At 43.6% G+C, this 27,174-nt stretch overlaps 1 protein-coding gene across 7 annotated transcripts in view; it reads left to right on the top strand.

Annotated features, from left to right (window-relative positions):
* Positions 1-11,147: 11,147 nt before the first annotated feature.
* CSNK1G3 (casein kinase 1 gamma 3) overlaps positions 11,148-27,174 on the top strand; it is a 52,389-nt gene continuing 36,362 nt past the window's right edge. For 2 of the 7 annotated variants that reach the window (XM_081930683.1, XM_081930681.1), the window contains exons 1-3: positions 11,148-11,641; positions 18,542-18,614; positions 22,059-22,490. In XM_081930683.1, coding sequence (XP_081786809.1) covers positions 22,313-22,490 — 178 coding nt within the window. In that variant the 5' untranslated portion in view covers positions 11,148-11,641; positions 18,542-18,614; positions 22,059-22,312. Of the gene's footprint in view, positions 11,642-12,639; positions 12,757-18,541; positions 18,615-22,058; positions 22,491-27,174 lie in introns of those variants that run through there. The other 5 variants (XM_081930682.1, XM_081930679.1, XM_081930680.1 and 2 more) reach the window with 4 other exon arrangements.

The raw sequence follows: 27,174 nt of genomic DNA, 5'->3' as shown, positions 1-27,174 counted from the left end.
CGGATCATGTGACACTGAGCCCCCTCAATGTGGGGGGCAAGTCAGCACCCCTGGTTTATTCTGTTTCTTTTACTGTTACTTTCTGCAGTTTGATAGTGTTTTTAAAATTGAAAGCTACCTTGAATTAGGGACGCGGCTGGTGCTGTGGGTTAAACCGCAGAGCCTAGGACTTGCCGAGCAGAAGGTTGGCGTTTCGAATCTCTGCGTCAGGGTGAGCTCGCATTGCTCGGTCTCTGCTCCTGCCAACCTAGCAATTCCAAAGCACGTCAAAGTGCAAGTAGATAAATAGGTACTGCTCCGGCGGGAAGGTAAAGGGTGTTTCCGTGCGCTGCTCTGGTTCGCCAGAAGCGGCTTAGTCATGCTGGCCACATGACCCGGAAGCTGTATGCCGGCTCCCTTGGCCAAAAAAGCGAGATGAGCGCCACAACCCCAGAGTAGTTCACGACTGGACCTAATGGTCAGGGGTCCCTTTACCTTTTTACCTTGAATTAGGTCTTTCCTCAAATAACTGGATATATTAGCAAAATCTGCATTGATTTTTCTTCATCAGAGACAACTAACATGGACATTCTCCCAGCATCTTGTTTAAAACCCTATTTATCTGTTTAATCTGCAAGAATTTATTCCACCACCCCCCTTCAGATAAATGATTCACAATAAATGTCCTTGGCTGTGCTATAGTGCTTATAATCCCCACAGTCAGTATTACATTAAAATGTCTTGTTCTTCCTTGTAGAGATTGAAGATGCATATGAACCTAATTTCTGTGACAATAAATGATGCTGCACTTCACAAATCACTAGTTTTCCATGACCAATTTAGATCTCAGAAGCCAGGGTGATCAAAAGGCACGTGGCTGTTCGAGGTATATATGAAGTAAAGAGATCTCTCATTATTTGTGCTCTGTTTTATAATCGGAGCAGAGTTGGTTATTGTGTTTTCTTGAATAGGATCCAGGATGAGGCATTGGCAGCAATCCAGTGCACAATTAAGCATGCTTAAGTCCCATGGAAAGAAAAGGGGCACAATGGGAGTTAAGCATGCTTAACTGTGCACTGGATTGCAGCCATTTCCCATTCATCCTAGGACAAAGTAGGTTCTGGCGTTCCTGAGCATGTAAAGTGATTAGTGGTACCAACATAGCAATGTTGTCTTTAAAAAGTAAATTATGGCTATGCACCTGTCAGAAAGAGTTCACTTAACTAGAACAGTTTTTAATAGTTAGCTGTACAGGCAGTGGCATAAGGAATGTCCAATTGGATTGCTATGTGTCGACAACTATCCCCTGGTAAGAGGATGCCAACCATTCTTCCATCACTCACAGCAGCTCGCAAGGTTGTATTTTAATATTTTGTTGGAAGCCGCCCAGAGTGGCTGGGGAAACTCAGCCAGATGGGTGGGGTATAAATAATATAGTTGTTGTTGTTGTTGTTGTTGTTGTTGTTGTTGTTGTTGTTGTTGTTGTTCTATCCAAGTTGTACCAGTGGGAACTGTCTCAGCATCCCTCCTCAGGCCCAATCCTGGCAACTGAGGCATCTAAGCAGAGGCTGATTCCTATTCCTCCCCAAGGGCCCAAGGATTCAGTTTTAATTTTCTTCTCTTCCGATTCCTGTTTGGGGTTTTCCTGGTAAGTGGGAAGGGAGGTTGTCATCTCAGGCCCTCCTGTTGCTTGTACCATGGAAGAGCAATGATAGTAGTCATAAGGGGTTAAGGCTCTCATCTCCATAAAGCCAATGGGATCCCAAGACATTGAGTTTGGGGTACAGAGACAGGTTTGCTTAAACCAGAAAGGGTGCTGGCTGCTTATAAGTGCCTCCCACCTCACTGGAATAGCTATAGATTCCTCCTCCAGACTTCATTTGACTCCCCTCTCCTATTCTTGGAGTAGCAACTTTGGCTGTGTACACATTACCATTTACTCCGGCTTCGCTGCACTCCCATCACTGGTTTGTCAAGCCAAGTACACATGACATCAGCCACAATCCATACATATCCTGTAGTTTCTTGAGAAACGCCCTAGTTTGATGCATTTCCCCTCAAACTAGCTTCTAGCCAATATGAAAACATAGGTTGCGGTTCAGCTGGGGTGGTCTACATTCAGACGTGTTGTGTATGCGCAGATGACAACATTGTTGGATAGGAGTTTGCGAGCAGGGGCAAACAAATAAGGCAATGTGCCTTGAGTGAAGATATCCCTGTCCCCTTCCTTTTCTGTACAGCAATCTAAAAATGCAACTTGCAATGCAATGGGGGAATTGGCCTTGCTGTGTTTTAAGTCAGTAATGTGCACAAGGACGTGGCTATTTAGGCTTACCGGTTCAGAGAACCAGTACGTGGTTTCTGCCACAAACCTGTCAGTGCCACTCCTTTGCTGATTATCTGTCCCCTTTTGCCTTGCATCTATACCATCCCTTCCAGACTTCCCCTCTCTGGTCTCCCCAAGGCATTGAAAATTGCCCAAGGCTTCCTATAGGCCACATCCCCCTCTTTTCAACCAGTTGTTGCTTTGGTCTTCTCCTGTTGTAGCTGGATGGGACAGGGTTGGCGTATGTGGGTGGTTCTCCACAGCAGTCCTAATCTTTTAATTCTTATCTTTTAAAAAATCAAAGGATTACTGGAAATAATAGCAGGGCTTTACCTCAGTGCCGCTTGATATCTGCACGTTAAGCTCCATGTTTTGGAAAAAGGTGACCTGCTATATTCAAAAGGCTTTGGTTGTACAGTTAAAGTAGATTGCACATCCTGGCACTCTTGTAGAACCAATCCAGTTACCCCCAAAAGAAAAAGAGAAATCCGAATTTTTGCGATAAGGTAAGTATTAAACCACAGAGCCTAGGACTTGCCCATCAGAAGGTTGGCAGTTCGAATCCCCACGACGGGGTGAGCTCCGATTGTTCGGTCCCAGCTCCTGCCAACCTAGCAGTTCGAAAGCACGTCAAAGTGCAAGTAGATAAATAGGTACCGCTCCAGCAGGAAGGAAAACGGCGTTTCCGTGCGCTGCTCTGGTTCGCCAGAAACGGCTTAGTCATGCTGGCCACATGGCCCGGAAGCTGTACGCCGGCTCCCTCAGCCAATAAAGCGAGATGAGTGCCACAACCCAGAGTCAGTCACGACTGGACCTAATGGTCAGGGGTCCCTTTACCTTTACTTTAAGTGACCAGAAAATGGACCAGAAGGTGTGGCTTAACATTTTCTTGATGCAATGTCACACATCCTCTGCACAAACAAATCTGAATGGATGTGCAGGTGAGCAACATATAGCCTTTGTGCAAAGAAATCAGGATGAATGCTGAGTAAACAGGCCTGGAAGCGACCTTCATTTCCACAGAATTCACCAGCTTACTGCTGTTTTTTTTCTCAGGAGCTTTTGCTGAAATCAACCCGAATGTAGGGAAGACCTGAAAAGTATATCCAGAGGTACCAAACTGGTCCCTAAAAATATATATATGGGCATGATAAATTAAGTAGTTTTGGGTTCCATTGATTCCAGTGAAATAGACATAAGGATGTGTTGAACTCTTCCACTGAAATCAATAGAACTGAAAAATGCCCAATTTTGGCTGTATACATTTGGGATGCCAAACCAAGACCAGAGACCCACAGAAATAATATGAGCATAAGAGGCAGAAAGCTACCGTCTTCCATATTTATTATTTATTTTTAAAAAGGAGAGTTGATTAATATTTACCCAGTTGTATTTGCTCTTCCAGCCTGGGTACTTCCGTGTTTCTGAATTTTTTTCAAAAGCAGCCACACACATCTGACAATGAGGCACTCCACTGAAAAGTCCACTGATTTAATCAGCACGCACATGAGTATGGAATGTATTGTAGCTGCTCTTTCAAATGCAGCATATTATCTCCTGCCTCCGCAACGGGGTAAGCTTCCGTTGTACATGGGACGTGGGTGGCACTGTGGTCTAAATCACTGAGTCTAGGGCTTGCTGATCGGAAGGTTGGCAGTTCGAATCCCCATGACAGGGTGAGCTCCCATTGATCGGTCCCAGCTCCTGCCAACCTAGCAGTTCGAAAGCACAAAGTGCAAGTAGATAAATAGGTACCGCTCCGGCGGGAAGGTAAAGGGTGCTTCTGTGCGCTGCTCTGGTTTCGCCAGAAGCGGCTTAGTCATGCTGGCCACATGACCCGGAAAAACTGTCTGCGGACAAACGCCGGCTTCCTCAGCCAGTAAAATGAGATAAGCGCCGCAACTCCAGTCGTTTGTGACTGGACTTAACTGTCCCAGCTCCTTTACCTTTACCTTTTATCTCCTGCCCATACTTTGGAACTTTCTGATTATTTACATGCATTTGTTGCTGCTCCTGCTTATTATGCACTTTTGAGCTTTATGTATCAAAGTTTCACATTACTTGCGCTGCCCTGATATTGGCCACAGTCCAAGAAAAAGATACGCATGAGCAGTAGAAAGCCATTTCTACAGCTGGCGGCTGCTTTGAAGCTTGCATTGCAGCTGCTTGTACGCCAGAAGAAAAGCAAGCTACACTTCAGAATAAAAAGTGATTTCTCTCTGAAGCTGTACAAATGAATGCAGTGGATGCTTCATGGTAAGTTCAAAGTATTATCTCAATTATTTTATTGTTATGCTTTGGCGGTGGGGAGTAGGCTGTGTGCTGAGACCCCTCTAATGCCTCGGCCCCCTTCTAATTATCAGAATAGCCAGGTTAGCCTCCTGGGGAAGTGATTGCCTAGGTGATGGGCCATTGAGGGGAACAAAGGAAGGAGATCTGTGTGAGGGCGGCAAATGGATCAACTCATGGATCATTAGAAGGACAAAGCCAGAGTTAAGAACAGATATTTGAGAGCGGTGTGATCTAGAAGAAAAGCAGCAAGCTGGGGAGACTGAGAGACAGGGTGATGGTTGAGTTCTGTTTGAATCCAAGGCTGCACGAATGCGGGAAACAGGACCTTCTTGGGGTGTTAATGCTGTGAACACCTCCATCTTAGGCTCAGGATGTGTGTGGAACCCCACTTTAGTACTCTAACTATAGGCTGTACCACCACTCCAAAGCTAGCAAGTTAAGTCTTGCTTAACAATAAGCCATGTTTATCTGCTCCCTGTCTACTTTCTGCCTCTCTTGGGAGAATTTCAAATAGCCAAAGACTGGACACCTGTCTCCATGAAGGAAGGTCTCCTTCCATTTGGAGACTGCGCAAAGGATCCCTGTCATGGGCGTAGCCAAGGGGGGTCGCAGAGGGGCAGCCCCCCCCGATCAAGTAAAACAATAAAAATACTTAACTGACCAATCACATCGGTTCTTCCCCCCCACTACCAAAAGTCCTGTCCCCCCTAACAATGTCCTGCCGTCCCAACAAAAACCCTGGCTACATTCATGCGCCCTGTCAGCTAATTAGATGTCCCCACCTTCAGGACGCAGGTGACGCTGTGGGTTAAACCACAGAGCCTAGGACTTGCCGATCAGAAGGTTGGCGGTTCGAATCCCCGCGGCGGGGTGAGCTCCCGCTGCTCGGTCCCTGCTCCTGCCCACCTAGCAGTTCAAAAGCACATCAAAGTGCAAGTAGATAAATAGGTGCCGCTCCGGCGGGAAGATAAATGGCGTTTCCATGTGCCGCTCTGGTTCGCCAGAAGTGGCTTAGTCATGCTGGCCACATGACGCGGAAGCTGTACGCCGGCTCCCTCGGCCAATAAAGCGAGACGAGTGCTGCAACCCCAGAGTCGGTCACGACTGGACCTAACGGTCAGGGGTCCCTTTACCTTTACACTTTACCTACAGGAGGATGGGTCAGCAGTGATTTTGGCGGCCCCTCTTCTTCTGGCAGTTCTCTCTATCACCACCAGAATGGATTTTGGGCAGAGGAATAGGGGACGAAGCATTGGTTGAAAACCACCTCTTCCTCCTAATGGAGCATCTAGCTAGTAGAGCTCTATTAAACCCAGCTCTGGATCCAACCCAAAAGCATTAAAAAAGTTTGGGATCTGTCTCTTGCCAAGCATTTAATAACAAAAAAAAAGGGGTTGTTAGAAGCCAATCTAAACACAATCATATATCAGCTATGCAAATAGATGTGATGTTAATATGAGACCTCCAGCTATCAATGCTTACTTATGAAGATGCTATGTCATGGATAGTTGAGGCCTTGGCAATGTGTTCAGTGATTTAGTTATTTGACAATTTCCTTGCTCCTTTTCTTTCTTTTATGTGACCAATAGAAGCATGTAACACTCTGTGAGTTTTGTTGCAATTAATTGATGTTGCCTTAGGTAAAGGTAAAGGGACTCCTGACCGTTAGGTCCAGTTGTGACCGACTCTGGGGTTGTGGCACTCATCTCGTTTTACTGGCCGACGGAGCCGATGTTTGTCCACAGACAGCTTCCGGGTCATGTGGCCAGCATGACTAAGCTGCTTCTGGCGAACCAGAGCAGCGCATGGAAACGCCGTTTACCTTCCTGCTGGAGTGGACCTATTTATCTACTTGTGCTTTGACGTGTTTTCGAACTGCTAGGTTGGCAGGAGCAGGGACCGAGCAACGGGAGCTCACCCCATCGCAGGGATTCGAACTGCCAACCTTCTGATCGGCAAGTCCTAGGCTCTGTGATTTAAGCCACAGCGCCACCTGCGTCCCATGTTGCCTTAGTATAACATTCATGAAACACTCTTTTTTTTAAAAAAAAAAACCAACAACAAACTTTTTTAAAAACATGCACTAATATCAATCCTATCCCTTGAGTCCTCTGGCATCAATAAAGTGTTAAACTGCATATCACCCACTTTGTGCACATATAGTTGTTAGGGAATTTATTTTATTTTCCAATAAACAGATCTGCAGATTAATTTGTGCATGTCCCGGAGGCGGAGAAAAAAGGTTCCGTCGAGCATGCTCACTTCAATAGGTAAGAGCAGTTTCCATGGAGACAGGGTTAGAGGTGAAGATATTAATGATAAATAAGGGGGAGATGGACACAGAAGATCCGGGTTTTAAAAATAGCCCGTACACAAACCACTTGGTTCTGGGCAGTGTGAGGACAAAGCGATGATTGAAAATCTGGATTTTCTAAGCAAGTATGGATGAGCTCTTCGTTTTGGTGAACTGTTGCAGAAAAGGCTATCATGTTCATAATCCACATGCTTTAGTTTAAATGCAATATTTCTTTATATAAAGGTATATAACGTTTTAAAAGGGAATCCCCCAGCAAGAATGAGGCAGAAGATTTTTAAAACAAGTGATGATGCTTATAAGGGTATGTGAAGTTTTCAGGAATGGCAAAGTGAGATGGGAATTGACAACAGAGATATCAAAAGACCCCGCAGGAAATCATGGAAACTAGTTAGAAATCACTGCAAAACAAAGAAGTTGTTTTGAAGGAACCAATATTTGGACATTTTTGTTTATGAACACAAGACTGGTTTCCATTTATATCATTTTTTTTAAAACACCAAACTAGCTCACTAATAAGGTGGAAGTGATTGAGATGACTCCAAAGACAAAAATGTGATTGAAGGAACTAACAGAAGCATGATAAACTGGAAAGAGATGGAATGAAAATGCCCTCATTGGAAAAACTAATGGAAGGTGGCTGGGGACTGCTGGGCAGTATGGATTTATGGAGGGTAAGACAGTCCTTTAAGAAGGATGCTGTATGCATATGGCTTTCCTGTAGAATCCCAGGAACTCCCAATCTGTCTCTCACAGATTAACAATACCAAGCACCATTAACAAACTACAGTTCCCTCGATACTTTGGAGGAAGCCATGCGCTTTAAACATGTGTTAAGTGTGCTTTAAATGTATGTGTGTAATTGATCACAGATGCCAGACTATGGAGTGGAGAAGGAGTAAGCGGAAAGGTGAAATTTAGACAGATTTGTGCTATGTGTAAATACGGAGCACCATCAGAAAAAAAGGGCATTTGAGAGAATGGTTTAAAAAGAAAAAGTCCACAGTTAACATTGTAATAGTTTGTGCTCAGCATAAAAATGTGGCAGTCTTTAGTCAAAATTTTAAGGGTGGTCCTGAAAGAACTTTTGAGTTGAGCTGAATTATACCCTTCCGCTACTGACTTTTTCTTCTCTTGATACACTGCAAGGCCAAAATGCGATGAGTAAGCAGAAGCAGGCAGGAGCAAAACTGCCTGCTGAATATTGACTGTTATGAAGACAAATAGTTGAACACCCTGAAATATATGTGGAGCTTGTGATAAATGTAATTTGCACCTACAGTTATATTCATTTCTAGACTGTATTCAACTAGTCTACAAGGAAATAATTAATTTAAGAAAACCCCCAGATGGAGTATTAAAGAGATTTCTACTAAAATTATTTTCTAGACAAAAAGAGCTTAATTTATTTTGCAGTTGGTATGTAGGCAATGCTGCCAAAACATCATAAAACAACCAGCAAAATTGCTGTATAAATATGGAAATTTCTATTATTTCTATTCTCGTTATTTTACTGTTGGGTATTTAGCAGTATTTTACACGCTTTGGGGAACAGAAAAGCAGCCTATTTGTTTTTCAAAATCAATAAACAAAATGTCCTTGCTGTGAAACCAAAGAACTGAATGGTTTGTAGTCTTGCATTAAAAAGAAGATGATGCATTTTGGGTCCTAAAGGATGTTCTTTTAGGTAATACTTGTAAATTGAACAGGCTGAAAACAACCAATAAAAACTTCTCAGATAAAATATTATGCTGTTTTGTACAGAAACTTTTATCCAATATTACTAGATCACCTGTCTTCTAGGTGCTAATAGTTAAGTTTAACATGGTATATATACTTCCAAAAGCAAAAAAAGACCTAACAACACTGTCAGTCACCCTGCTCAATTATTACTGGTGTCCACTACCATTTGCAACAGAGCTCCCATAGCATTAAATGGTTTATTTACACATAAATATTATCCGAGCCAATATAACCCTACAGGGTCTTATTTCTCTTATAACCGCAATGACTGGATTCAAACAGAAATCAGTCACTGCTCTGCTTCCCTTCCTTCCCAGCCTGCAGCTTTTGCATCTAGGGTCACACCCTAAAATTCTGGCTTTATCTGTTGAGGGAAGGAGTCCTTACTCATTTGCCATCTTGCAAAAGTCCTTGATCCTTGGTTCTCTTAATGGCCCATCACCCAGGATGCTAACCTGGCTTGAGCTTTTAACACTTGCTGGATCCAGGAGTTAGAAGTCTGGCACCCAACTTAACATCTCAAGCTTTGATTAAACTCTATTACAATTGGTTACAGAACAGGAAGCCGAGTAGGAGCAGAGAATTATCCTAACAGAAGGGTGTAGAAAGTGGAGTCCCTAAAGGACTGGTACTGGGAGCTGTGGCTTTTGACTTGTTTATAAATCACCTAGAGTTAGGGGTGAGCAATAGGGTGTCTGAATTGTTCAGGATGGTTAAATAAAGGGATTGTCAGGCACTCCAAAAAGAGATTTTTAAACTGGGTGAATGTGAAGTAAAAGGCAAATGCAATTCAATGTAAGCAAGTGTAAAGTGGTGTTAAAAAAGGTAAAGGTACCCCTGCCCATACGGGCCAGTCTTGACAGACTCTAGGGTTGTGCGCTCATCTCACTCTAGAGGCCGGGAGCCAGCATTGTCCGCAGACACTTCTGGGTCACGTGGCCAGCGTGACAAGCTGCATCTGGCGAGCCAGCGCAGCACACGGAACGCCGTTTACCTTCCCGCTGGTAAGCGGTCCCTATTTATCTACTTGCACCCGAGGGTGCTTTCGAACTGCTAGGTTGGCAGGCGCTGGGACCGAGCGACAGGAGCGCACCCCGTTGCGAGGATTCGAACCGCCGACCTTTCGATCGGCAAGTCCTAGGCGCTGAGGCTTTAACCCACAGCGCCACCCGCGTCCCTGATGTAAAGTGGTGTACATTGGGACAAAAAAAATCCTAATTTCATGTGTATGCTAATGTGGTCTCAACTGATGGTGACTGCTTAGGAATGAAACACCAAGGCTGTAGCGAAAAAGTTGAATTCAGTGTTAGGGATCATTAGGAAAGGGAATGAAATGAAACTGCCAATATCATAATACTATGGCACAACCACACTTGGAATACTGTTCTCAGTTCTGTTCATCTCAAAAAAGGATTTTGTTGTTGTTTAGTCGTGTCCAACTCTTCGTGACCCCATGGACCAGAACACGCCAGACACTCCTGTCTTCCACTGCCTCCCACAGTTTGGTCAAACTCATGCTGGTAGCTTTGAGAACACTGTCCTCTGTCGTCCCCTTCTCCTTGTGCCCTCCATCTTTTCCAGGGAGTCTTCTCTTCTCATGAGGTGGCCAAAGTATTGGAGCCTCAGCATCAGGATCTGTCCTTCCAGTGAGTACTCAGGGCTGATTTCCTTAAGAATGGAGAGGTTTGATCTTCTTGCAGTCCATGGGATTCTCAAGAGTCTCCTCCAGCACCATAATTCAAAAGCATCAATTCTTCGGTGATCACAGTACAGTAGATATGGAAAAGGTTCAGAAAAGGGCTCCCAAAATGATCGAGGGATTGGAGCAACTCCCCAGTGAGGAAAGCTTAAAAAATATGGAGCTTTTTAGGTAACAATGAACATGATAAAGAGTTGATAGAGAACTTCCCTCCCTCTCTCCAGAACTTCAGTGGGTCTACTCTTGAGTAGGAACTGGCTGACCACCAACCTTATGAAGGCTGGTTACTTGGGACACTTCCAAACAAGCAGCGCAAACGGAGCGAGATGCTTCTGTACTGGTGGGTAAAAGTCAGCGCAGCCACTGCACGCCTCCCACCGAACCCCCACTTTCCCACCGCTTCCCTCGTAACGTAGCACCTTGCCTACGTCCCCCTTGCGCGCTTGCTGATTGGCCGCGACGCCCATCCTTCAAGGCGAGGAGAGAGAGGCGGCTCCCGGAGAAGAGACTCCACACATCCAGCTCGTGTGCCCTTTCCCTGCCCCCGCCGCGGATTCTCTCACGGCCCTGCCCGCCCCAGAAGCTCCTCCCCCTTTTGCGTCACTCACCTCCCCCGCCCTCGGGCACCGCCCACTTTGCCTACGAATTCGAGGTTGGCAGGGGAGGGGAGTTTTTTTTTTTTGAGGGGGAAGGGTGGGGGTTGAAGAGAGAACAACAAAAAAAAAAGCCCTCCTCATGGCCGGCTGGCTCGTGGGCGCGTCTCCGCCCACTTCGGCGTAGCCCCGCCCCTCCTAGGCCGCCGGCCGGCGCAGCTAACTGCGGCCGTTGCCTGCGAGGCGGGGCGACGGGAGCGAGGCGGGAGGCCGCCGCCGCCGCCGCCACAAGGGAGACTTCCGCCGCTGGTCCCTCACCTCCCGGCAGTCTATCGCCCTCTCTCTCCCATCTTTCCCTCAGGAGAGGCGACGGCTCCGTGGCGCCTGTTGTCGACCCCGCGAAAGCGCCGTCCGCCCTCTTTTTATTTCCCTGCGCCGGCCAGGAGCCGCGGAGACTCCTCCCCTTCCCTCTCTGCCTTTCTCGCCTCCCTTCGCCCGCTCGCCGCCTCAGCAGCAGCGCCACCTTCCTTCCTCCTCCTCCTCCTTCTCTTCCCTCCCGGTTCCTGCTGCCCCCGCGAGGCACCTGCGCCCCTCCCCCTCCCCCTCAGCCGCCGCCGCCACAGCGAGAGAGAAGGACAAGGCCGGAGTCGGCCGCGACCTCTCCCCGCGCGCGAGACCTCCCTCCTTCCCTCAAGGTACGGCCGCCTCACGAGAGGCCAGGCGCGCGCGGGTGTGTGTGTGTGTGTGATGGGGCCGGGTTGGCGGTTGGCGGCGCGGGGTTCCTGTGGAGGTTTTTTTTTGGGGGGGGGGGTTCCTCCTCGAACGGTACACAATGGGAGGTGGAGAAGGTGGTGGTAGAAATATGGCCGTGGCGGGATTGGGGCCCTGCCTCGCCTGTGGATTGTGAGGCATGTTGCTTTTGTGAGGAGAAGGGTGGAGTGTTGTGTGTGTGTGTGTTTTTATTGGGGTGGAGGGGGAATCTCGTACCTTGCGGTGTGGCTGGGACTCCCGGAGCCTGTTTTGTGTTTCCACCAGGGAGGTTCGCTCCGAAACCCGCGTCCCAACTGGAGCTTATAAGGGTGGGGACAACGAGCGCTATCTATATACGTGGGTTTCATCGCCGTGAGTCAGTCTGTTGTTGTGCTGTGTATGGGAGTGTGGTGTGATTTCCACCCCCCCCATCAGTGTGCGTATTTTTGTGTGTGTGTGTGTGCATGTGGGGGTGAAATTGTGTGTATGTGCATAATACATGAGGGTAGCAGTGGTACTTACACACACACATAGGCACACAGGCTGGCGCATCTGCCCGTCGCCTTGCGGAGGAGTGTTAAATGGGGGTGGGAGGCAGGGGCGACGAGGGCGAAGGCTAGCGGGGTTTCCTGCTCCTCCAACCAGAAAGCAGAAGGGAATTAGCAACCTAATCTCTTCCCTAGGAGGGACGAGCCCTTAACAGACGGGATTTATTACAATGATGCCGCATGTGTGCGGTTTGTGTTGCTGTGTGGTGGTGGTTGTTGCCTTTCCCCACCTCCCCAGTATACAAAGGTAGGATGGACCATTTGGATGGCCCGAGCCTTGTACTTGAATGCAATGCCCATTTCCTGTAAGGCCCATATTTACGCTTTCTCGACTGCTGGGCATTTTCCGTAGCTGCAAATAATTGATTGCAGCCTTGTAAACAATACTTAAGAGGTCTCTTTTCTGTAGGCCTGCTCCTATGCCTCTGCTTCGAAGATTGGTTAATTAAGCTACTGTGCTGGCTACTGGATAGCCAGTAAGAGCGAATGGCAAGCACTATAGGGTACTTAAGGTGAATATATTATTTTCCCCTCAAAAGTTTATACGCTTTAAATGCAGCATGTGTTCAGCTTGAAGGCCTGTCCTTATTAAAAATTTCTACCTGTCATTTTTGCATGTCATATACCTCAGTGCATAAAAACTTCCTTTGTGTGAAATGTCAAGCTGGCTTAAAGACTACTTCTTTGTCTTCTTTGCCTCGGTCCTCAGTAATTTACTTGCTGTGTGTGGGATCTCAAGAAATAACAGAAAAATAAGAAATCAAAATAATACTTTATCAAACAATTATACATATCATTTGTACATATCATTTTTTTTGCTCTTACAAGTTATGGAGCTGCCTTGCATATTTTCTGAAACTGAGGCTTTAAAAAAATTTAGGGTATTCTGGTGAAAGTGTAGCATGAAGTAATCTTGAAAAGTAATGGTTCAGTCAACTTCTACAGAACAGATACTACCACTAGAGTCTTGGAATAATGAAACTTTGGCCTGTGGTTCTCACATAAAACCATGGTTTATTAAACTATAGTGTGGCCTAATGTGTTAATCCTGTCCAACAGCTTAATTATGGTTTGTTTGCTGCCAACAAACCACAGTCAGAATCTATGGTTGGCTTGTGAACTTTGGTTTGATTTAACTATGGCTGGGTGTTACATCTGAACCCATCACTCTCTAACTTTGGCTTGTTTCATCACCTCACCTCAAATGCTCACCAAACTACAAAGGCATGAAGCAAGAGCAACTGGAAAACAATCTGAACTTTGTAGAAACTAGACAGTTGGACAGTACAGTCTTGGTGAAGCTTTTCCCAGAATTATATTTCCATACAAGAAGAGGCTTGACCATGCAACAATTACATAAGAAACTAGTAGTATTTTAAGAAAACAACTTCTAGGGACTACCTGATCTCAGATGAATCCACCCATGGGAAAGATTCATCCTGGTTGCTAGGGGAAAAGGAAGGGTAAACTATGGTGATTCTGAGGACTAGGAAATAAGACAGAAGCCTCTAAAGTGCACCCAATGGGAAGTGAAAACAGCATCTCTTTAGGACCCCCCCATCAGCAATTCTTGTTGCCTTGGAGTCAAATAACTTGCTTATCATCACAACTCTGACTTCTCATTGGCTAAAAACATTGTCAGGTAGGCTCATCTCACAGTAATTGCTTAGAAGAATACTTGCTGCATAACATAATTTTTCTACAAAAGGGTTCAAGCAAAACTTTGCTGTTGCCTGTCATTCAGTGTGTGTAAGTGAAATGTCATAGTCAGGTTTTTTTGTCCAGCTCTCATCAGTAGTGATTATTTATCTCTGTCTCACCCACCCCCAAGTTATGATGTAGTTATAGAATTCTGTGCACGACATTAACCTTGCAGTAAGTACGATTGAACTCATTAGGACTTCTCAGTAGACATGCATGAGATTGTTAGCTTATTAACATTTCCAGAAACTACCTCTGCATACTGCTGACTTTTGGTAGGCATGCTAATCTTATTTGTATGGAGAAATGAGTGAGAGCTTCAGATCTACAGAGATCTCATTCGACACATGCAGACATATACATCATAAAAACTCACTTGAACCATTGTATTGTATGCTATTGTAAATATGGACTCTGTAGAGTGCCAGAAATGCTAAAGTGCCAATGCATATTATTAAATACTTTATATTTTCTCTGCATGCATTTATATAAACATATTGCTATAATGATAGTTCTGAATCACAATTTTCTATGAGTTAACTTGTGATTTACTTATTTTTAGAAAAGCTTTTCTGTTACTATTCTAAATAATGTTTTAATATTTGCCCATTGTTTGATCGCTGCATAGGCAGACCAATGGTGGACAGAGTGCTGGGATTAAATGTGGCAAATTAACTGAAATCACTTGACAACTTTGAGCCTAAACCAAATCAGAACGCTGTTGTAAGGCAGAATTGCCACTGCGCTCCTAATGTAAAGGACAATATTTACATTCCCTAAATGTACGGAATACACCACATACACCATGATACAGTTGAAAAAGTAGGCTACTTACCATTACAAAGGCATGCCTGGCCTAATGGAATGTTCAATGATTGATAAGTGTTTCACCCAGAAGAGTGTGTCACACTGGCTTGCTTAAAGTGGCATGACGCTAAGTGATGGCAGAAGGCCCATGTCTTCCAAATATATGATCTGTTCCCTAACTACATTTAAAGTGTGTGTAATGGAATGTAATGCAATGTTAGGGCATGTGTGCTGCTGAACCATTCTGCCACATACAACTCTTTATCTCTATAGCTTGCAACATACCACTCTAAGGTTTAGAGTTTTCCTTCCCACTGGAACTCCAGTGCTGGATAAATTCAAGGGGAAAGGTTCTGAAATAGGGAAAGGTGCAAGTGTGTGTGTTTGTGTTTTCAGTACCTCTGTCTGTAGGTGGTGTCAGGCTAGTGGTTCCCAAACCTTTCCCCCATAGGCCATTTGAAACTTGCTGAGGGTCTTGGTGGACCACTTAATGATTTCTGGCTGTTGTAGCAATTGCAATGCACTGTGCTAGATGCTGTATGATTTCTGATTTTATTTCTATTGCTTTTATTAGTTATACATTGTACAGATAACCCACAACTTATATGCATTTAACTTGTGCAATTTCAACTTTACACGGTTGAAGACCAACTGGTTGAAATCACACAAATTAAATGCATGGAAGGCGGAGTGCTTAAAATGCTCTTTTTGTGCAGGGTTTTCCTGGATTGGAAAGATCTTTTAAGGTCTCATACTTGCTTACTGGGCTCTGAGAGGCTTCTGTGAGACCCTGTGAGATATTTCAGAGCTTGGTGAGCAAAGCAGAGAGCTTAAAAGTGCTCTGTGATGCTTGGGGGTGGGGTAAGACCTGCTGGGTGTGCTGGCTGTGGAAGGTAAGATGCTTGTGTGTGAGCAGTTCCAAGGAGTTCTTTTTGACTATATACGATTTTGGCACCCCAGAACCTAACCTCTGTGAAAGTTGTGAGTTAGGTAAAGGTAAAGGTACCCCTGCCCGTACGGGCCAGTCTTGCCAGACTCTGGGGTTGTGCGCCCATCTCACTTAAGAGGCCAGGGGCCAGCGCTGTCCGGAGACACTTCCGGGTCACGTGGCCAGCGTGACATCGCTGCTCTGGCGAGCCAGAGCTGCACACGGAAACGCCGTTTACCTTCCCGCTAGAAAGCGGTCCCTATTTATCTACTTGCACCCAAGGGTGCTTTCGAACTGCTAGGTTGGCAGGCGCTGGGACCGAACAACGGGAGCGCACCCCGCCGCGGGGATTCGAACCGCCGACCTTTCGATCGGCAAGCCCTAGGCGCTGAGGCTTTAACCCACAGCGCCACCCGCGTCCCTCAAGTTGTGAGTTACCTGTATTGTATTTCATAGAATCAAAATTGTAATATAATAAAAAACAATATAAGCAATTAAAGTACATTTAAAATCAATGTGAGTACATTGGTACCTTGGTTTATGAACGTAATCCATTCCGGATGTCCATTCTTAAACTGAGCCGCGCTTTCCCTAATGAGGTCTCCCGCCGCTGCTGCCCTCCCACCATTCAGATTCCATTCTTAGACCGAGGTAAAGTTCTCAAACTGGGACAATATTTCCGGTTTTGTGGAGTTTGTAAACCAAATCTTTCTTAAACTGGACTGTTCTTAAACTGAGGTACCACTGTATTGAATGTACTGTATGTACTAGTCTTCAAACACAAATCTATAGGCACACCACAGACCACCTGAATGAAGCTTAATAGTTCTGAATCACCATTTTCTGTGAACCTGGATAGCAGTCATGACTAGAAGCGGTTGATAGGATTATCCCTCATGAATTCTATGACTACCTTTTACAGCAATTTACTAATGGCTAACACCATGTACTGTGGCAGTGAATTGCATAAATTATGCGCTGTGTGACGATATACTTCATTTTGTCTGTTCACATTCTCTGTTTAGTCAGTTTCATTGTATGGCCCCTGAGCTCTAGTATTATGAGGGAGAAACATCCTTTTTATCCACTTACTCCATACATGATTTTATGAATTTCTCTCATAACCATCCCATTTTCATTTCCCCCATGTAGCCTTAGAGGGCTATTGATTCAGCCCTCAGATACTTTTGGTTGGCTTTTTCTATACTTTTTCTACTTCTACAATATATTTTCTGAGACGTTGTGACCCAAACTGTACATTATGTTCCAAGGTGTGTGCATGGCCACACTATAACTTTGTATAAAGGGTTTTTGTTACTAGCAGTTTTGTTTTTAATCGCTTCCTAATAGCTTACATAGAGTTTGCATTTTTCACAGTTGCCACACACGCACACATACAAACAGAGGCAACATTTTCATTGAGCTATCTATCATAACCCAAAGAGCTCTTCTATGATAAACCACTGCAAATTCAGACCCTATATGTGAAGTTAGGATCTCTGCCATCTGTATCACCTTGCTCTTTCTTTGAACTGTATTTAACTTGTTTTGGTTGTTCTTTTCATATAGTTCAGAGAGATCCTTTTCTGAGCTCTTAGTTAGCCAGATTTGTGGGTGATACTACATTATTTGGGGAAACAAAAGCTAAATCACTACTCATTTGTAATCCAGTTTGTTTATGAACATATTTAAAATCACTATTCCTAATACAGGTCATTGAGTCACTCCACTAATTGCATCCTTTCACTGTGAATACTGTACATTTATTACTATTCTTTGGTTTCTGTTCTTCAGCCAATTCCTAGTCCACACTGGTGAATTTAGTCAGGAGCCATTGGTGAGAAACCTGGTCAGAAGCTTTCTAAAAATTTAAGTATGCAATGTATACTGGATCATACTTATCAACAAGCTTTTGGACGCTCTCCAAAGAACCATAACATATTAGAGAGACAGTACTTAGTAGAAACCATGGTGATTGTTTTTCAACAGGACTTGTTCGTTTATATGTTTGATCATTTTAAATGTTTTCCATCAGTTTATCTGAAACTGGTGCTAATCTGACTACCCTGCAATTTCCTGGCTCTCTCTTTAAATATTATAGTTGTATTGACTCCCTTCTAGACCTCTGAAATGGAAGCCGGTTTTTAGTGACAGTGGGTGGAATTCACTTGTGCCCTTCACTTTGCAGAAGAGCTTTTGATTCATTGGAGACCTCCGGTAACAGGGTGGGGCTGAGTCAATTTTTGTCAATTCCTTCTTCCTCCTAGAGTCCCCTCCATCCCCTTGGGGCACCCTTTCATAACAACAAAGAATAAGTTGCAAAAGGTTTCATGAGAAAGTGGGAATTGGCAAAATTTGCCTCCCCTTTTCCATTAGTAGGGGCCTCTGATAGTTCCAAGAGCCTTCCACTCATAGAAGAGCACGGCTGAAGCTAAGCCTGGGCATGTTGCGCCTCCCCGCTGTCCCTGAGCTTGCGGGGCTGGTGACAGGGAGAAGCGGGCTTTTCCCCGCTGCCAGCCTCCAAAGGACGTCGGGAGACAGTGGGATGGCACGCTGCGCCTCCCCGCTGTCCCCCGAGCTTGCGGGGCTGGCGGTGGAGCTTCAGCGAAAGCCTGCATTCGCCCCATAGGACGCACACACATTTCCCCTTCATTTTTGGAGGGGGAAAAGTGTGTCCTATAGGGCGAAAAATACGGTATACAGGGAGTCCAAAGTATGACTGTTTAATAATCCATACTTCCTGTGGAAAATATATTTATTGTTTGTGTGTTTTTCAGTATCTGGCCACATGGATTTGAGTAGTCACAGCATCAAAATTGCTTTGGATTGATTGCTTATGTTAAATTCATTCTTTTTTTCAGAATTCATCTATGAATAAAACAATGTGTGAATTGTGATGGGGGGAAATGTATCAATATTGGAACATTATATTGGGTAAGTGTGACTTGTAAATTTTCTCTCTTTATAAGGAATTATGGTCAGGTGTAAAAATTAGTGATTGCTTTAAATCACCTGTGTGCAGGCCTTAAGTGTGATCCACTGTGGGTGACCAAGCTGCCCCCCAAACTGAATTTTAAGGGGGAGTGTGCCAAAGAGAAGACACTTGGGAATTTCACTTGTCTTCCTCCCCATCACAATCTAGCTCCAGATAATCTGGCTCCACTGGAATGATGCCTCCAGCTGCCTTTAGGAGCAAAAAAGTTTACCTCCCTTTTTATAGATCTGTTATTATTTTCTTTGTATATTTTTACTTTCCTCTTTTTAAATTTCTTTTAAAATCTTAATCCATTTCTCCACCACATTTTCCCTTTTTCTTGTTAAATTTGGAAGATTTGAATCATGTCTAGCCTATCCTTTCTTAGCCTTGGGTCTCCTTGTTGTTGTTGGACTACAGCTTTCATCATCCCTCACAACTGTTCCTGCAAGGGTGATCGGAGCTGTCGTCCAACATCATTTGGGGATCCAAGGTTGAGAAAGTCTGGTCTAGGGTCTGGAGAATATGTATTAGGAGTTTAGGGGAGGGGGATTAAAATGAGCAGCCAACAGATGGGCTGCTTTCATTGTAAAAATTGTATACAGAGAAACAGCCAAGCAAAGTGAATTGTTTGGAAAGAAGAGACACGTTATTGTGTAATAGTTTCAGTATGATAGTACGAAAAATCACTAGCTTTTGGATCTATGTAATTTTATGTTGGTTCTCATAACTTTCAGGAAGTGGTGTGCTGGAAAGGTGGAACTTTAACAAGCAATGCTTTGAAATGATGAAAAGTTCAGAGACAAATTTACTATGGAAAAAGCTGCATGATACTATAGTAATACTAGGAGAAATCCTAGGTTCCTTTAAAAAAAATCTGGTGTTGCCTAGAAATTTCAAATCTAGTTCCAACTCTAAACCGTTCTTTTTTACTTATATTGGCAATGAAATTAAAGTAATGATAAGCATCTGAAAATAGCATCAGAGCATCATAGTACTTCTATGGTGGTGATGTTTTTCTTCCTCTTTTTCATATTTATTCTTTTTAAACAAGTGTTGATGTCAGTTGTTGATGAGAAATAGGTTATTTAACATTTAAAACTTGGAAAATCATTTCCTTTCTTTTGGAATTATTGGTCTCTGCTCGTTACATTTTGATGACTCATTACTTCACATATCAGAATTCACTTTCCTTTCATCAAATGCCTGCTGCTTAGTTATTCAGCTTGTGGGTTTCATTCCAGTGGGATATGGCACTTTATAAACAGCACACTTTCCAGTGACAACAGGATAGAATTAGGGCTGTGAAAAAAAAAGTAAGTTGTGCTCTACGTTGTTAGGCATTAAGGATTTATCCAGCTTGCTGTCAAGATACTTCTCTAAATTCACCTCCCTTTCTCCAGAGGGATTTGGGACACTGAGTTTGGCCTGGAGATTGATTTAAAGAGGTGACAAAGAGTATTGTTCAGGGGCTGGAGGTTCCTCATTTCCATTCTGGAGGACTCATCTAGAAGATAGATGTTCTGTAATTAGTATTTTGTTTTGTCTTGATTTAAATTGTTGTTGGCACCAGCCTGTCTTGACAGTGGAGTGCGCCCAGTGGGTGAAGGAATCAAATCATTGTGTTAGCAGCATCAAAGTGACCTTTCCAGAGCTCAAACCTGGGGAGTGTGTATGGAGGTCCTGGGCTGCCCAGCAGCCTTGCTGATGTGGTCCAAAGCAGAGCAATCCGTTTGGCACCAGCTTGGTTGCAGAAGTTGCTGGAAGGAGAAGTATAAAGCACCAGCCAACCTTAAGGACTCCATTCTGGATATGTGTAGGGTCTATCCTGCAAGGCAGCAGAGGTTTAGGATCAGTTTTCCTTCTCCTAGATGGGCTCCCTTCCCAGGTCGAAGAGCCCCATCTGCCCCTCACTTCCCTCTATAGCACATGCAGAAACTGCCTTCTTGACGGTTGGACCCACTATTGGTCTCATCCTCTCAGCATTTCTTTGCATGTAGGGGAATTAGTGTTTTAAATATTCAACTTTTGGGCAGTTTTTGACCCAAAAAGTCACTTGATCCAAGAGTGTTTTTGTAATAATTTTCTTTCACACTTGGTACTGCAGAATTTATGTATGTCCAACAGATTTTGTAATGTGAACATAAAGAATCCTTTTAGGAAAGGGAAAAAAAAAATAGTCCACAATAGAAAGCTTTGCACGAAGTGGGATAGAGGAGGGCATTGAAATAATATATTACAGTGGTACCTCTGGTTGCGGATGGGATCCGTTTCGGAGCTCCAGTCTGATCCTGAGGTTTCTGCAACTGGAGGGACCACTTCTGCGCATGTGCGTGGGGCGATAGAGCATTTATCCACATGTGTGCATGGTGAAACCCGGAAAAAAATACTTCCGGGTTTGCTGCGCTCGCAACCTGAAGGATACGCAACTGAAGGTGTGGTATCCAGAGGTACCACTGTATTTTGTTGCATGCTATTGATGCTGTTATTTAAAACCTATTCTTGCTAGTTCTTGAAAATGTATTATTGCAACTTAAAGTGAAATAATAGTTCACTTGTAAGGTAAAGGTAAAGGTACCCCTGCCCGTGCGGGCCAGTCTTGACAGACTCTGGGGTTGTGCGCCCATCTCACTTAAGAGGCCAGGGGCCAGTGCTGTCCGGAGACACTTCCGGGTCACGTGGCCAGCGTGACATCGCTGCTCTGGCGAGCCAGAGCCGCACACGGAAACGCCGTTTACCTTCCCGCTGGTAAGCGGTCCCTATTTATCTACTTGCACCCGGAGGTGCTTTCGAACTGCTAGGTTGGCAGGCGCTGGGACCGAGCAGCGGGAGCGCACCCCGCCGCGGGGATTCGAACCGCCGACCTTTCGATCGGCAAGTCCTAGGCGCTGAGGCTTTAACCCACAGCGCCACCTGCGTCCCTAGTTCACTTGTAGGCATTTTTATATAATGACTCCATCAGTCTGATGGCTCAATCATTAAACAATTTTAGCAGATTTTTGCAACTTAGTCTTGGGGAGATTTAGCTTCTCTTGGGATGTGCTATGGTGTGTGGTATGTCTACTTATTTAATGTGTTATTTTGATGTGCACTAATGTTGGAGCTCAGCACATTTCTAGAGATCAGTTTGAATTTCATGACTTGGGTGTTTTAGACTTAACAAAGATTTATTAATTGGTTGTTCGCACCCGTATATTTTTGTTTGTAGATACTGTGTTGTAACGTGTAGGTGATACATTTAACAACATGTACACAACTCTGATATTTTGTGAGTTTATTGTTAAACCAATAAACAGTAAACTTCTAATCATATGCTGTACTGTATGTAATTTATACATTTACCTGTATACCTTTGACCTTACATGCTTGATTAATAAATGTTGTTGTTGTTGTTGTTGTTACAGAAGCACTTTAAAAACCAGTAAATGGTGCTGATAGAAGATCTACTGAGATTATATTTTCCTGTAACAACTACGAAGGAAAAATACTTTGCGAATGGGATGAATACACAAGCAGTGACTGCCAGCAGCAGCTTGCTGACTCACAGTAACTAGCTGGAGCACTTAACTAGTGATGTGTCCATTTCTACTTTACCCCATTTGAGCTTGCCTGTCTTGAAAGGGGAAAGAAGTTCAAAGTGGAGTACCATAAACTTGATATGGATAGCAAAAAGAAAGACAAGGACAAACTGGATGATAGAATGGCAAGGCCTAGTGGACGATCAAGTCACAATCCACGAGGCAGCAGCTCTTCAAACTCTGGAGTGTTAATGGTTGGACCTAACTTTAGAGTTGGAAAAAAAATTGGATGTGGCAATTTTGGAGAGCTACGATTAGGTAAGATTCTGCTCATTTAATTTTAGATGCACATGCCTTTGAAACATTGAAATCTGTGTTGTATGTTAACTTTGTTTCATTTCAAAATAATGAGGTCTGTTTATTTAGACTATAATACGAAATTATGACTGCTGGTAGTTACTATAGATTTGTCAGCATAGTGTAAAGGCAGTACATTTCTGATATCTTGGGAATGTAATTTTTGGACCCTTGAATGAATCCATGCCATATGCTGTGGTAGGAATATTCATTTGAGTACATAGATTGCAGGTTGGCTCTTTGGGTACGGTACAATAGATTATTGAATATTGAACTTTGGATCATTGGATCTTCCGTCATCGTTGGTCTTGATTTGTGTTGAATTCCAGGAGTGGAAGTGGCATTCTATCTTTTTTTTACACGTAGGCCCTTATTTTCATTGCTATGCATTTTATTTAAAGAATGGGTAGGTTTGGACTTAACAGTATTGGATTAATAAACCATTCATTCATTCATTATTTTAAATAATAAGTTTTTTAAGCCTTGAGTGAGCATTGACGCAGTATGCTTCCCACTGCTTTCCTGGCCTGACCCTAGTATTTTTATTATGGTTTCTTTAAATCACTTTCCCCATTATGTTTGAAAAGGGGAACTGTAGCTCTGAGGTTTCCAATCTGTGGGCTGCGGACCCCTAGTGGGCCATGGAATTAATCACAAGTGCTCTGCAAAAGCCTGTGAAGACTGGGCATAAACTGAGCATCAGGCTCTCATCCAAAAATGGGGAGGAGAGAGAGGGTGGCTGTACTGGCACCTGCCCTGCTGCTGCAGCCATGGCAACTTTTAACACGTAGAGTCCTGTGGGTCCCTTGCAGTGGTGGCTGTGCAGGGCTGGGTAAGGGACTGGGCATTGTTCACACCTATTTATTTATTTATTTATTTATTTACTCACTCCTTCCTTCTCCCCTCCCTTCTCATTCTGTCTCTCCTATTTCTTCCCTCCCATTATCTTTCTACCCCTCCTTGCCACCATTGCAGCCACAGTGTCCCCCTCCCGCCAGCATTCTTCATTGAAACAGACTGCCCCTGGAGCCTTCCCAGCAGGCCCCTCTGGAGTGTGAGAGTGCATAACAGAAAAGCATCACATGAGGTGGTTCATGGACACCTATGTGAACCTTACTTCCAAGAATTTTGCCCGAGTGTGCTGGCTTACCACACATTGGAACCACTTTTGTCTTTAAGACCAGTGACAAGATGGTCTTGAACTTGCTTGCCCTGACCCAACTTTTGGAACTCAGCACTGGAAAGTCTCCCTGCAGGTGCCACCATGTGCTAGCCTCCATCTTCCACTGGTGAAAATTCCTCCCATTTTGCAGGTGGTTTTGAGACACTCTCCCCTCCACGATTCAGGTAGGGCTGTGTCTCAGAATCTCCTGCTGAAGAGGGCATTTTAACCATTTTAGCAATGCCTGCTGAAAGAAGGAAAGAAACTCCTTTTAATAGTTCCCTGCACATGACATCACTGCCCCCCCCCCCCGCTGTGGTGCAACCTGTGTCCTTTTGGGAGGCCCTATGCCCAAGCTCCTTGGGGCAGTCCACCATGTGGGCCTTTGTGCCTGCCAGGCTGACATCACACCCCTACCCGTAGTGCATATGGCAGTGTTCACCCACTTCCTGCTTTACCCTGCTGCTACGGAGAGGTATGGTTCAGTGTCCATGATGTGGCACTCTCCAAGATGGTGGACCTGTGGGGCAGGTCCTCGTACTTATAAGGTTGGGACCTAGATTACTTTCCTTTGGGACACCCTTCAATTCTAGTTAGTAAAGTGACATTATTACAGTTCCCTGTTTCTCACATAATGGAGAAACTGTTTTAAAGAAATTGCAGAAGCAGCACAGGAGAAGAAGGGGCATGTTCCAGTGCCCTTAATTAACTTGTGGTTTATTATGTCAGTATTGTTATGTCTGGCCTAGTCAAATAACATGGTGCTAAATATATGTTAATTGCTATATTTCTAAGTTACTAACTCAAAATTTTAGAAGCAGAATAATCATCACATTGGTTGTTCGAGCTTTTATTATAAATATAAGCACATACAATCAACAAACACAGTCTATGCAAAAAAGAAGAAGGAAAAAAAAGACCAACAAGTATTGTGTACTAATTTCATTTATATAAGCTGTGATCTGGAGGTATGAGGAGAGAATACTGATCATATTTGTACCCTTCTGTTTCTTCTCAATAACTTTGTGAAAGAAGTGATGCTGAAACAGTCACAGGCCAAAGGCCACTGTGTGGCTTCCATGCCTCAGTATGGATTTTAAATTTAGGCACATCAAGTGTTGAGTGTATATACTTCACTATTGCTCTGAAACATTTTATTGAAACAAATTTCATTTTAACGTCAGGCTAGCAGGCTTATCCCACTTTTATTTTTTTTAGATGGCTGCCAAATTTGTTTCACATATATCTTTAAATTTATCTATGTCTTATGATTGGAAAAAGGAGTACTTTTTATAAAGTGGTCTTCTGTAATGAAATGAATAAGAGCAAGCCATACTATCTAAGCACATGTGCCAGTTCCATCTGCATTGCAATAGTGCCTAAAAGAACATCTATCTCGGAAGCTGTCCTCATCATACTCCCAAACTGATTCTCATTTCAGCAAATATAAAATGCAGGCTTCCCAACAAATTACTAGCATGCTACTTATAAAAGGGGCTGACATCAGAGGGTCACACGTTATGCATAAGAAATAGGCCAGCACAATAAAAATAAAACTACAGGTTTATTTTTCATGCCAGGTGTAGAGAACAGTGGGGTTCCCTCCTCCACGTCCACCATAGAAGTGCATCCCACAGGATCAGACAAATAGCACATCCCTTGGTTTCTGTACTGGATTTGGAGAAGGGTACTTTTTATATTCCATGTCACATGCGAAGACATGCAGGGGGCTACTAGTGATTGGGATAGAGCATTCCGTTTTTCTGTCTGGAAGCCCATTTGAACTCTACACTTGATGTAGAGGCAGCAAAGTACTCTCCTCTTGGCCTAGAATTGAAACAGAAGAGGCTGCTGGAGGGAGGAAAGGACAGAGAGCTTCATCTCTCCTCCTTTAGACCACAACTCATTCATTCACTTGCATGTTGCCTATGATATGTTTTGTTTTAGTAAATAATTTTGTTCCGCATGTAAGACTTACAGCACAAACCTATGCATATTAATATTACTGAGAAGCAAATTCCACTGTGTTCAGCAGGACTTGCTCCCTAGTAAATGTGTTTAGATTTAGAAACTAAAAGCTTTAGTATATTTTTTTCTTCAGAGTATGATTAATGATAAAGCTAATGAAAGGGCTCTGCCCCAACTCCTTAAGGAGCTCCAGCTCCACATTTCTCATAACCTTTGAGGCTATGATTGAGCAGCTGCTCATGAAGCCAGGAAACAGCTGGCTCACCTATACTACTTTCTTCCATTTCTTAAAGAATAAAATATTCTTTTCTGGTTCACAAAATTTCTCCCACTTTAACTGAAAAATGCTTTGTTGACACACCAGTTAGCAAAAAAGAAAAACAGATTCATGACATCACATCAATAACATATGGCTGTCCCAATCATATCAGTAGTCAAGGTTACATGATTTCTCCCACAGCCGTGCCAGTGGCCCTCAAGGATGAAAGACTCTTGATGGTGGATATAACTATGAGCAAAATATTCACCTGTTACTGACACAAGAATAAGTCCAAGCAGTAGAGGGCCATGTTTACTTTTTGGCAGCTACTATGGTGCAACAAAATTGTATTACCTGAACCCAATATGACTATCATCTGAGATTATGGTTTATGGGGCAGGAGGAAAAACGAGTAACTCTTTTTTGATGATGTCGGCATTCATCTAGCCTCTTGCTTCATGCTAAAAGCTTCATAGTGATTCTAACTAATTGTTATTTATAGAAAAAGTAGCAAAGTGTTGTTGGTAGTGAAAGGCTTGATTATTATTTTTGTTGTTGTTGTCTTGCCTTTCTATAAACCTCAAAATAGCTTTAGGTTTTGACTATATGCTGAAACATTGATTAATGGAACATATAGTTAATAAACTAAATTTTGGAAGGGATGAACTTCAGTAAGTTCTATCTAATATTAAAATATATGCTGAACTGGTCACTTATTTAAAATAATTGCCCATCAAAGTTAAATGCTCCTGTGGATATGTCAATAAGTAGTGTCCCTGGGATTTTTGTTTTTGTACTCATAGATTGCACAGTGGGGATGGACTTGTGATTGTAAGGTTGTGGAGTCTACTCTGTGTAACTGGACTAATGTTTCCTGTTTGAGTTGTTTTGTTGTTATCCTTATACTGTACTGAAACAATACAAATTATTGGGATAAAAAAGTGCTCCTCATTGACTTAGAAATATCCAGATTTGTTTCAGTTCTAGAAATATAAAAGTAAATCCAGCGAAAATACTATTTATGATCATTGACGGTCTTGTCCTTTCAAGTTAAGCTACTCATGGAACAGTTAAGTGGCATAAACATTATTGGGAAAAGCAGGCAAAGTTGTCTTTCTGTTGGAATTTGTAACTTTATGTTAAGTAAAGTGCAATGTTCTTATATTTTTACTTTACATTCTTCAGTATACCAGAGGACTGGGGATTGGCAATCATCGTTCCCATATTCAAGAAAGGCTGTAAACTTGATCCAGCCA

The sequence above is a fragment of the Podarcis melisellensis genome (genome assembly GCF_964234715.1).
Source record: "Podarcis melisellensis genome assembly, chromosome: 11".
In the NCBI taxonomy this organism is placed as follows: Eukaryota; Metazoa; Chordata; class Lepidosauria; order Squamata; family Lacertidae; genus Podarcis; species Podarcis melisellensis.
The sequence above is the reverse complement of the archived record's forward strand: the minus strand, read 5'-3'. Positions and strand labels throughout refer to the sequence as shown.